Source organism: Tauraco erythrolophus, chromosome 2, assembly GCF_009769465.1.
Source record: "Tauraco erythrolophus isolate bTauEry1 chromosome 2, bTauEry1.pri, whole genome shotgun sequence".
In the NCBI taxonomy this organism is placed as follows: domain Eukaryota; kingdom Metazoa; phylum Chordata; class Aves; order Musophagiformes; family Musophagidae; genus Tauraco; species Tauraco erythrolophus.
In genome coordinates, this window is record NC_141466.1 from 107,739,056 (window position 1) to 107,751,447 (window position 12,392).

At 50.0% G+C, this 12,392-nt stretch overlaps 1 protein-coding gene across 2 annotated transcripts in view; it reads left to right on the forward strand.

The window, feature by feature from the left end:
* Positions 1 to 8,596: 8,596 nt before the first annotated feature.
* Positions 8,597 to 12,392, forward strand: part of VASH2 (vasohibin 2) — a 34,250-nt gene continuing 30,454 nt past the window's right edge. The window contains exon 1 of one of the 2 annotated variants that reach the window (XM_086629352.1): positions 8,597 to 8,899. In XM_086629352.1, coding sequence (XP_086485478.1) covers positions 8,597 to 8,899 — 303 coding nt within the window. The remainder of the gene's footprint in view (positions 8,900 to 12,392) is intronic. The other variant, XM_086629359.1, reaches the window with a different exon arrangement.

Below are 12,392 nucleotides of genomic sequence, written 5' to 3' on the forward strand. Positions count from 1 at the left end.
ACCATGTTCTAAATCAATATTTATATCTTCAACTAAGCAACATCTTTCAGAAGACAAAACAATAATATCCTGAACTTTGTAGAAAGGACTGCAACAGGTATGTTGCAGTTAAAAAAAACAGGCTAAGTACTGACAGTGGTTAGGCATAGTTACTGATTTGTGAGTCTGGATAATACCTGCTTAATATCAGACGTGGTCAAAATTCAGCCTCTAGGACACTGATTGCCAGTGTTTTCTCAATAAACTGCTTCTGCCTGTAAGAATGCTTAGGCCTCTAAAGAAGGTTGTAAATAATATCTAAGGGGCATTGTCAGAATTGTGGCCTTGTGTTGAGTTCTAGAAACAGAGACAAGACCCTACAAAAGCTATAAACTCCATGCAGACAGAAAACTAACATGAAAGCAATTGTTTTTTAAAAAATCTGGTTAAAGATGCCTCGTGAGCCCAGAAGTGCTGTCACTGCAGCTGCAGCTCTGCAGACTGGAGTTCATCAGCTTTGTAGATGAGATAGTGAATGTGCATCCTCGTAAGCTGATTTTGGAAAATGGGAAGGTGTAATTAAAAGCCACCTTTTTCCATGTCTAGGTGACTTTCGTTTATAATGTCTGTTTTCTCACAATAATAACAATTATGATTTACATAACAACTGGTTTAACTCTCTTTATGTTCCATCTGTACTTGTGTGTGCTTCAAAAATTATGTAGCATGTACTAAACACAGCTTTTTGGCAAGCAGCGAGATTTAGAGATGTCAGGGATTAACCCTGGTTCTCAGAGCATGGGGTTGCTTTGCTGGGAAAAATCCCAGGGAATTATTCAAGGCTTCAGAAGTTTTCCCAGCCTGTGCTGGGCTGAACTAGAAACTTTCCAATTATTTTTTTTTTTTTTTCCAAATGAAGCAGTCCTACGGTTGCTCAGATGCTGATCACTAGTTTGGATAAGGTAGAAGAGGGACTGCAGATGACTGCAAAGTTATTTATTTTAGAAATTAAATTGTCCAGCTGCTGCCAAGGGAAAAAGAAATTAAAACTTAACAGTGCAGTTTCTAAGCCTGTACATACTGTTTTCTCCATTAATTCCCAGAAGGTAACTTGATTTCTTCAGAATAATTAATCAGCTACTTCTGAAGAACTCCACAGGTGTTAGACAAAACCCACATCCTGCACTGAATGAAGCAGCGTTGTCCTGCCAGGGTGAGAAAGACTCACCTTTGGATGATTAACTGGCTCCATGGGACTTGAATTTGTGTATCTTCTGCTCCCAGAGAACAACTGAAATTCACTTAAGCACCTAATGCTAAAAATCCATGATTCACTTAGAGGTTAATGCCTGAAGCCTAGAAACCTCACGATTTCTCATCTTGTCACTGCTCCACAGAAGCTTCAAAAGGGTGAAGGAGCCCTCAGAGGCTCAGAAGCTTGATAAAGTTACCCAGAGCAGACTGCTGCCATCAGAGATACAGAGGTCCATTGGCTTTTGGGGAGCAAAGAGCTCCATTCTCAGTGTGATTTTCCTCTGACCTACTCCATCTGCTCAGGCCTGAGCTGTGAGAGTCTCACGAGAGTTGAAACATCCATGTGCATGAAGAGGATATAAAGCATCATGAAGCCTCCTTGAAGTCCGCAGCTTGTGTTATCTCACTTAGGACATTCCTGGTTTTGAACCCAAAGTCAGAAAATGCTCTGTAGGTTTCCTGAGTTTGCTACTTATCTCTGAAAATGAATATCATTCGTGTGATGGCAAACAATGAAGATGACTAAAAAAACCCATTTTTCTTCAGATGACTGTAATTTCTTTAAGAGCTTAAAGTTTTTTAATTGACTGGAATATTTGAACTTTGCTCTTGCCTTCAGGGCTCCTGCAGTGTTTTGGCTACTCTTCAGTCTTTGTCCAGAGAAAGGGAATCTTAATCTGCAGAGCACTGCCTTCCAAGGAGGCTTGAAGTGATGGTTCAGATCAAAAACTGTTCGATTAAATCATCAGTGTTGTGATGATATCTTCTTGTACTATGACATTGAGAACAATTTATCATGCGTTTCTCTCTTTGCTGGTTTCACACAGCACCTAAATTGTGGTTTCTGGGCTTATGACATATTCTGTTGCTAAACTTAATCACTTTTTCAGTCCACTTTCAAGTACTGCCTGGAAAGACAATGCATTTGAGGAACTTCAGTACATAAGGATGACGTTTGTCCAGAATGTTTCCTAACCAGCATAATACTATTCCTAAAGAGCACAAGGTATCCCATAACAGAACTACGTTGCTTAATCACCTTCGTTAAGGTGTCCCTGCCTGTGGCAGGGGGCTTGGAACTAGATGATCTTTAAGGTCCTTCCAGCCCAAGCCATTCTATCATCGATTTCTAAACAGCACCAACATTTGTTTCTAATCTTAAACAGGCAGGGGTTTTATTGCAGCACACTCCTCTCCATGCAGGTGGGGATGACTCAGGTGCTCAGTTGGAAGTTGAGGTGAGTCCTGACTCTCACCTTTGATGCCAACAACAGCACCTCCCCTGTGACAAGGGCTGCGGGTGCTGACGATTGCTGAAAAGAGATCTTGTTTCTAGCAGCAGATTTTTTTTTTAGCCACTGCCTTTCTTTACTATCTGTACTTTTATTATGCAGTTCCCCTGAAAAAAAAAAAAAAGTGATTGTGCTGGGTAATTTACCTTCTGACTAAAGGTTAAAGAGGAAGTAATTAGTCCAAAAAAGATGGATTGACAAGATTTATGGAAGATTACATTCGTGTATCCTTGTTTCTTCTATAAGCAGAGCTTACTGTGGAGACCAAATCATGTGATATGCCAGCAAGTCAGACCTTTACAGCAAACTCTATTGACGTAATTGTTTTCCCAAGCTACAGCAATATTTGAGACTGAAACTTTGGAACAAGACCGAAAGAGTAAGGCAGGCTAATAGGGACGCTGATGTTGTACCACTCAGAAAGAATAGTTTCATCTGTATTTGATGCTATCAGTTGTAGATCGGAGTGAGGTGACTATAATAAGTACGGAAGAGGAAGGGCTATTTCACCATCAGCAAAGTCTCAGGCCAAGTAGGACATGCTGACCTGCAATGGGAGTGGAAAGAGAAAACTTGCAAACCAGTTTTGGGAGAGGCCTGATTTATAGGCTTTTCCTGCCACTTTGATTTTTTTTTTTTTAACGCTGGAAGCCTGTTGGATTAGGCTGAGATCAACTGGAGCCTAGTTAAACAAGACAATCTAAAATAAACACTGTAATGATTTGCTGCAGTAGAATTACTGCAGGAGGTCCTGGACTTGCTCAGGCAGAAATCAAAAGATATTGCTGATGTTCTTCATTGCTAAAGCCAGAGCAGCTGATGGCTGTTTTTTCTGCTAGATAGTTGCAAAATAAATTGTGCACTGAAAGTCTCCAGAAAGGGCTACCTCAGGGAACGCTCCAAGGAAGCACACCCTCAAGCATTCCTTTCTTTTCTTTCTTTATTTTTTTTTTTTAATCTGCTTCACATATTTGTTTTCCCAATGGTCACATTGGTGAATACATAAAATTGTCGTTCTTAGCGTTTACACAAATCACTCCTGCAAACTTGGATCAACAGCCATTCCCATATTACCATGGTTACATCGTTATCACAGTTTAACGTTGCATTTCATTACTAAACAAATTCCATTCCAGCCATAACCTGTAGTTTAGAAGAAAACCCCAGACAAACAAGTATTATTTGCCTTTTCAAGGATCAAACAAGGTCACTATGGTCTTTTCAGGAAATGGGCTAATATTTGCATGGCAATAATGCACTTCACTTATGGCAGACAAGCTTTCTCGACCTTTATTTCCCTGCTTCCCTTCTGCAAAGCTGAAGCACCTTTGTAGGATTAAGCCTTTCAGACTGCTGCTGCTTTTCTGGAGATACAGTGATTCCTAAATTCAGAAAAAGCCATTGAGATCACTTTGCCTGGATTTAGCGGAACAGCGTGCCCAACCTGGGGACACTTGTAAGGTACCTAGGCTTCAGGCTTTTGCACTGACCACTGCCAGACAGAGATACTGGGCATATATCCTGCTCCATCAGCAACCGACCTGCCTCTAGTATGCTCAGTGCTGGTACAGGGACCTCCAGCGCATGTGGAGCACTTAATGTCCACTGTTACTGACCTGGATGACAGCACAGGTCTGCTGCCAACAATTTGCATCTATCTTATGGAAGGAAAGAGAACATGAACCATCAAGCTTTTGCTTATGTGCCGTGAGACTGTTCCTTGGCTATCACTTCCCAGCCCCCCCTTGGATGGCAGCAGATTTGAGCACCCCTTCTTGCAGAAAAGCAGACCTGAGCTGTTCCTGCAGCAGCTGGAACAAGGTGAATGGTGTCTCTGCCCCTGCTGGGTGGGCTGCCAGGCCAGTTCCCCGCTGCCTGCCTGCAGAGGTACCAAAGCAAATGCACTGGTAGCAGCTTTGTGGCACCGAGAAGGGCGCTGGTACAGACTGGGACCAGGGGAACCACCGCACGGCCTGGGTTGGAGGGGTCGGGTGACCGGGCTGCAGAGGCAGGGATGGCCGGGCAGGGCAGGAGCAATCTGCCAACCAGCCCATCTCTTGCTGCAGTGCTGCTGCTGGTCTTGCTCCATCTCTGAGTTTGGTGCTTCACTTTGTGTGCCCCGGCAGCACAGAGTGGCATTCCCGTCCATGGTGAGATAGATTTTAACACGGTGCTGGTGATAGCTGAGTTGGGGCAAGGCCTTACTAAGATCTTACAAAAGGCTGGAACTGTGCTGGCAAGAGGACCTGCAGAGCAGAAAACCACTGAATTTCAAAGCAGCTGAGTGGGAGCATGGGCAGTGCATGAGACCTCACAGGCACTCATCACAGCAGTGTTCCATTCCTCAGCAGAGCCAGCAGATCCTTCCCCAGCCTGGCCACAGCTCCCCACCCTGAGGCTGGGTCGGGCTGGACCCACTGGCCGGGAAAGCCACCTCTTGCTCACTCCTAGTGCCTGCACCAAGCTGGCAAGAAGGGTTGCCTGAAGAAAATGGGTAATAGCGGAAGTGTTTTCCCAAATAAGCCCAAATTAACACCTACATTAACTGCCTCTGTGCATGTGGAATATCACAGGGTAGTGAGAGTTTGCTACGTGGCAGGGCTGAATTCGTCACTGTGTGCAAGAAGATGCTTGCTGGGGAAGGGGTTAGTGGTTCTCCTTGGGGGTGTGCGGAGGTGACACTTTTGGAGAAGGAATCTTCTCGGAGGAAGTGCCGATGCTGGTATCACCTTGCTGCCATGGTACAATTAAGAGCTACTAATTTTCCTGCAGTTGGTTGTGTAATTGCGCTGCGGGGCCTTTTGAATGCTGCATTTAAATTAGTCTGCAATTGGAAATAATGAAGGTTAAAACCCTCTTACATGATTTTATGATTAAATTAGTTCCTTTGACCCAGAAAGCAGCTGTGGTAGCAACAAGTGCCACATTAGGAACAAGGCTGTAGGTTCAAGGCGTCAGTCAGAGCTAGCTCTAGCAAGGCACCTCCATGCAAAGTGACTGGATTTCAAAATCAAAAGACTCTGGCACTCTGGAGCCAAGACCTGGCAGCAGTCTGGGTGCAAGGGGAAGGGTAGCACTGGAAGAGCTGTGAACAGAGCAGGGAACCAGGTGGCTCTGCTGAGAATTACGATACGAAAATTAGGTGGTCCCACAAGGTGAAAGCCATTGGATGCTGAGGGGATGCAGAAGGGCACACTACGTATCCCACCCTCCTCTTACTCTGGAGTGTTTGTTCATAGCTAATACCGGGGAGGGTTTGGGCTAAACCAAGACAGCATTCTTCTATTTTTACTCTTAATTTGTAGCTGGGAAGACAGTAATTAAGGCTTTCCCCTTACTGTAGGGACTTGGGTACTTTGCTTTTATCCCCTTAGGCTGTTATTTCAAAGTTGCTGTCAGCTTCAGCACCTCAGCTAACTTCTGCCCTGCCTGTCCAGCCCACAGCTGGCCTTGGACACACTGGTTGACCTCTGGGAGTTCAACTTGTCCCTCTCCAGCCTGAGCATCAGGGAGGAGCTGGTAAGATATTTTTTTCTTTCGGTCCTGATTTGAAGGGGTCCGGGTGCTGCAAAGTGCTGTGGTGTCCCAACCTTGCGCTGCCCCTTACCTGTCTGGCCAGGGAGAGTCCTTCCCTCTGGTGCGCAGCATGCCCTGGCATGGTAGATGCAGAAGGCTTTGAACTCCAAAGCACGTAGCATTGCTCTGGTCTTCACCCTTTCAGGGTGGCTGAGAAGTGGTGAGTGTAAGACAGCACGAGCTGAAGGTTCCTGGCTGCTCTGGGCAGTGGAGCAGCACTGAGCAAGGCTGTGGCAGCCTCACCGTGGTTACCTGTTCCAACACTGAACAAGGCTGTGAGATATCTGTGACTGCCAGCTTGTGTGTCAGCATTCTTGATGATGACTTTCTGCTGTGCAATCCCAGTGCTCCGGGCTCCGTCACACACAGTGTGCCCCTGGGCTGTGCACAAGTGGCTGCCATCACTTGCACAGTCCCGTTAGTCCTAAGATGCAGGCCTGGATGATCTTCAGACTTTCCTCTGGCTCTGCTCCAGCGAACTTGCAGACTTTCTGAGCCTGCCTTTTCTTGTTCTGCCTTGCCTGAGCCTCCCTCTGCTCCTCGAGAGGCTTCTCCTCTGTGGCTGCAGCCATCTGCAGCCTCTCCGGGTCTCTGTGCTTCCTCAGCTCCCATCTGGAACTCATCTTGGTGCTCTCACATCTTGCTGATGTGCGGCCTCGTCTGCGCTCCAGAAGGAGAGAGGGGCTGTGCTTCCCCTGGGATCCCATTTCAAAACCCAGCAGCGGGGTGCAGATGGCCTCTGGCAGGGGGCACAGAGGCACATTTGCCCTCCAGTTGCAGTGTTTACCTGATCATTAGGGAAATGCATAGGACATAGTGCCAATTGTGTAAGCTGAAGCCCTTGGTCCGCTTTAGCTGATGGAACCGCCTTTCTCTGGCCTCCCTTACGTTGAACTCCTCATGAGATTGAGGCATACCATGCAGCCAGGATGCAGCAGGGAAGATTACTGGTAGGACTCACAGAGGCATCAACTCCTGCGGAGAGCGATTAGCAACTCAACATACACCCATGGCTCCCGAGAGCCTTTCAGGAAGCTGATTAGGGCACTGGAGAGATTTATTTATGGTGAGAGATGAAAATCAGTACTTGCAGCTGATGAGGCGATACGCAGGTATGTGCCCAGCCTGGCTGGAAACAAGGGAGATCAGAGTGGTGACGGTACTTGCGTGCATAGGCAGGGGATGGGAACAACATTTTTCAGACTATTATTTATTTATGATGAAGAATCATAGAATCATAGAATGGTTTGGGTTGGAAGGGACCTTAAGGATGATCTAGTTCCAACCCCTCTGCCATGGGCAGGGACACCTTCCACTACATCAGGTTGCTCAAAGCCTCATCCAACCTGACCTTGAACAATTACAGTCATGAGGCATCCCCAGCTTCTCTGGGCAACCTGTTCCAGTGCCTCACCACCCTCAGAGGGAAGGATTTCTTCCTTAGATCTAATCAAAATCTCCCCTCTTTCAGTTTAAAGCCATTGCCCCTTGTCCTATCACTACATCCGCTTGTCAAAAGTCCCTCTGCAGCTTTCTTGTAGGCCCTCTCTAGGTACTAGAAGGCTACTAGGTTGTCTCTCTGGAGCCTTCTCTTCTCCAGGCTGAACAACCTCAGACTTCTCTAAGAAGCCTGTCTTCATAGGAGAGGTGCTCCATTACTTGGATCATCTCTGTGGCACTCCTCTGGACCTGCTCTAACAGCTCCATGTCCTTCTTGTGTTGGGGACCCCGAGCCGAACACAGTACTGCAGCGGAGGTCTCGTGAGAGCAGAGCAGAGGGGTAGAATCACCACCCTCGACCTGCTGGCTATGCGGTCACCTCCAGCTCTAGGAGCTGTATCCGGTTGGTAGCGTTGTGCTTGATATGAAGAGCTAAGAAAACCCTCCGAGCATGGAAATAAGCATCGGGGAACTGAGCCGAGTGGTGGAGACGGCAGCAGGAGACGCCAGGGAGCCGCCTGCCCGGGAAGCGCAGCGAGGCCACCAGCACCGGCGGGCAAAGCCCCGCGCCGCGCTGCCGCGGGGTACAGGGCTCAGCGCCCGCCGCCTGGCTCCGGTGAATCGGGCCGCCCGGCAGGGGGCGCCTCCCGCCAGCGTCTCCGCCAGTCACGGCTCGTCCCGCCCCCCGAGCCCCGCCCCTCTTTGTTGCGGCCGCCAATAGGAGCGCGCCGAGGGCGGGCGGGCGGCCGGTAGCGTGGTAACGCGGCGGCATGGAGCGCGGCGCGGGGCGCGCCCCCAGCGCCGCCGGGGCCAGGATGAGCGGGGCCGGGCCGGGGCGCCCGGGTTGCCGTGCCGCCGGGCGGGCGGGCTCCCGCCGCTAGGGACGGAGCCATCCCCGGCCCAGCCTCTACCGCACGCACGTCATACTTACACACGCACATATATATTTATATATATTTGATATATAGAGAGGGCCCGGGCGGCAGCGAGGCCGCGGGGCACCTCCCGGCAGCGGTCCCCGCGGCGCTCCCGGGCTCAGGCATGGCCGCGGGGCCATGACGGGCGTGGCGGCGGGCGGCGGCGGCGGCCCCGGCAGCACCCGCCGTGCGGCTGGCGGCAAGGCGGGGGGCCGTTCGCGGAGCGCCCAGCCGCGGACGGCGGGCGTCGGCAGCGGCGGGAGCGGCGGCGGCTCGGAGGAGGAGGAGCAGCGGGACGGCGGGTCGCTCTTCCTGGTGAACAAGAGCGGCTTCCCTATGGACGGGCAGACCTGGGAGCGGATGTGGGGGCACGTGGAGCGGGTGCACCCCGACGGCGGCGCCGTGGCGGCGGCCATCCGGAGCGCCGCCCGCCTGGCTCGGGTAAGGCGAAGCCCCCGTGTCGTCGTGTCCCCCCCCTCCGCCCTAAAATACGAGAGGCTGCCACAAAGCCAGGCATCTCGCCGGGTTTTGTGGGCGTCGAGGGGACGGGGAGACACAAGGGGCTGGGCAGGGGGGTGTCACGCCTCAGCCCTGCGGGTGCCCTCGGCCCCTGCCCGCTGCGAGGGGAGGGCTGGGGCACCTGCTGTCCGAAAGCACGCAGAACGGGGTACGGGGCCGCGGGATGCTTGGGAGCTGGAGTTGGTGTCTTGGAAAAGAAGTTGGAATGATTTTTTTTTTTTTTTTTTTTTTTTATCTGGGGGAGGAAAAAGCGGAAAACAGGAATTAAAAGAAATCTTCAGGGACTGAATGAAGCACTTTGTGCGATTTAAAGCACGTTTTGCTCAGCTTTTTGGAACACAGGCGTTTTCTAAAACAGCCTTGCTTCTGAAATGTAATGAGGGATTTTAAACTCAGACATTTCCTTTCCAGTGCATGGAAAGATTCCAAACGCTTTTGTCTTGTACGTTCCTTGGTACAAGCTCCGAACAGCTCTGCCTGACCCGAATCTTTTCTTTTTCCTCCAGCCAGCAAATAAGATGTTGTTGTCTGCTGATGTTCCAGGGCTTCTCACCACTGTGCTGCATTACTGATCACAATGTCTTTAACACTGTCGGCTTTGGCAGACTTTGAGCTGGATTCGCTCCTCCCACCAAGCAGCATTAATCTGAGCTGACCGCTGAAGTCGGCTTTCATTTGTACCCCTCTGCATGCTGAGATGGTCGGGTTGGTGTTGTCATGGTCCAGGTTGTCGGTGATATGTATGCTTGGTCTTTACGTGGGGTAGAAAGAAAAAATTCCATGCACAGAGAAGTTGGAAGCATATTGAGTAGGGCTGTATTGCAAAGGCGCTTGTCAAATAAGATGCAGGCTGAAAAGGCCTTTTATCTCTCTTCTGCAGTGTTTATAGTTTGGCGTAAGTGTGAAAGGGGTGATCTCTGTTCTCTCCATTCCCCCGCTTCCCTCGTGCTGGCACCAGCCTTTGTTTAGATGAGGGGGCAGATCCAGCTAAAGAATAATCTGTTTTTGCTGAGTCTGTTTGTGATTCCCTGGTGTGGTTCATCTCATACTTGCACAAGTGCTTGAGGTAGAAACAGAAGGGGCAGGGGCAGATAGAGAGCACAGAACTCTTTGTTTCAGCAGCGTTACCAGCTTACACTAGTGTAACAGCTTGCAGATGTGTCTGGTGTTATGAGATGGCAAGGCACATGCTGGACTTAAATTCCTTCCCTTACTTTCCAGCTCCAGAACATGTGACTTATGCTGGTGGTCCCTGTAATGACTGACAAAGCATCTGTTGAGAGATATGCCAGTTGCTCCAACATGCTGGCACGCTGTCTAACAGAGCGCCCCAGAGAGCATCGTCCGTGGCTTCTTCCTCAGTGCTGAAGCATGAGGCTGACTCTGTGCAACATGCACTTAAGCTGAGTAGGAGGAAAAATCTGCTTGGTTAAATCATTTGATGTTAGCTACTAGTTGCTGATCGATGGAGGGTGCTGTAAAAAAGTTGTATTGAGTTCCTCCAGCACTGCCCGGCAGCAAACTCCCTGTTGCAGTGATTGACTTCAAGGGCAGAAGAGTCTGGTATCCTCTGTGATTAATTAGCTCTTGGTGGCTAAGCCTGGGACCTCTGGGGTCAGAGGACAGTTTGAGGACCACCTGGTCCTTATTAAGACCAACACAGCTCAGGTTAGCAAGGGAAGGGTAAGAGCGGGTTTGTGTGCTACAAAGTGGCAGTGGGTTGCTAAAGCTGTGAGGGTAATTTCTGGGTCACAGTAGGAATGTGAGGGGAGAGTTGTTCCCTAAATGATGGTACAGCTTTTTTAATTGGCTTATGCTGCTGGGTGTGTGGCACCCTGCAAAAGACCGGGTAGTGCTGATTGGGAGTGATGAGAGAAGCTTGTGTCTGCGAGAAGATGGTTTGTAATCTGCTTGCATTGGTAGTTGGTGGGGGCTGAGCGAGTGTTATGTGAAACTGCTCCATTTTTGCATCTGATATCTTCTTAATCCCTGGTGATGGGAGAGAGTTTTCATCCTCTCCCCAAGAAGCTCCACTTGATTGCTCTAATCATCTTGGTATTAGTCTCAGCGATCATACACACAGGGTGGTAAGTAGCTTCTTACTGTACTGGTGAGGTTGTCCTTACTGGAACAAATGCAAACTGCAGGGCTGCATCTGCCCTGGGAAGAAGAGTCCTCACAAAAAGGTGGCTGTCTGCAAGGGGGGCAATTTCAGAACCTGAGGGGTCCCTTGGTTGCACCCCCTCACCTCTGGCTTTTGGTTTGATCTCTGAGAAGGGTGTGGGCTCTCGGTTTGAAAAGGGTGTGCAATTCTTTATGTGGTCTGTGATCTGGGAGACACTCGCGGATCTTAAGGAATTAAACCTCTCACCAACTTTGAGGGCTCTAGCCTGCCAGCTTTGTCTGTGCAAAGTAACAGCGTACTTGCAGGGCGAGCTAGCAGAAAGTGACTTTCTGGTCATTAAATGAGACACAGTGGAGTCAGGCAAGATGAGTTTCACACAGGATGTCTGCGGTGAACTGAGACGACAGCATTTCCAGCCGCAGGATGACTGTCTCCAGCTCTGCCACTAGGTCTTGTGCTGCAGCGGCTCTGCTCTCTCTGGAGCTGCCACTGCTTGGAAATACTGATACTGGGTCAAGGCCCTTTCATCTGCCTGGTCTCTGAATTTCACTCACTTTATAAATGCATGGTCTGTAGTGCTGTGTCTGCATTTCTTCTTGACGGCTCTGGCCTCCTGCTGCAAACCCTCGCTGGCTCCTGGTTGCTGTGCTGGGATATGCACTGGTAGCTGGAAGGCTGCAGCCTCAACCACAACAACGTTGTGCTTTGCTTTGCTTGTGGTGTTGTGCAGCCCTGGCTTCTGCTCTGTGCTGGCTGAGTGCCCGGGATCGGTGCTCCTGCAGCCAGGGCAGGACTCTGAGGGTGGAAAAATGGGTTTTGTTTGGAGGAAGTGAGAGCAGTGGATGGCTCTCTGTTGGCAACATGATGCCGTGTACTGTCCACCTGGCGCTGGAAAGAGGAGAGCAGTATGCTGTCCTGCGTGGAGGAAGAATGATGTCCGCTTCTCCCTCATTGCCCGAGATCTGGAAGGACTTGTGCCTCTGGTCTCGGCAGGCCTGCTGAAGTGACTTTTACCAGACAGGTGATGGGAAACGCCTTGGCCATTGGGAAAACCTTGGTTCTCTTTACCTGAGCGTGCACCGGTGGCTGTCATGATCGTCCTCTGCCTTGGAGATGGGGAAGCAAATCACTTGGAAGTCCAAACCTGACTCCCGTGGCGAGGGTGGCTGCTGTGGGTTACAGCAAGGGCAGTGTCCCCCCGCACTGCTTCAGCCTGATCCCTATGGGATGCTGTCCCACCCCACAGCTGGGGTCTTGCTGGCTGGGACTCCTGTTGCCTGGGCATGTCAT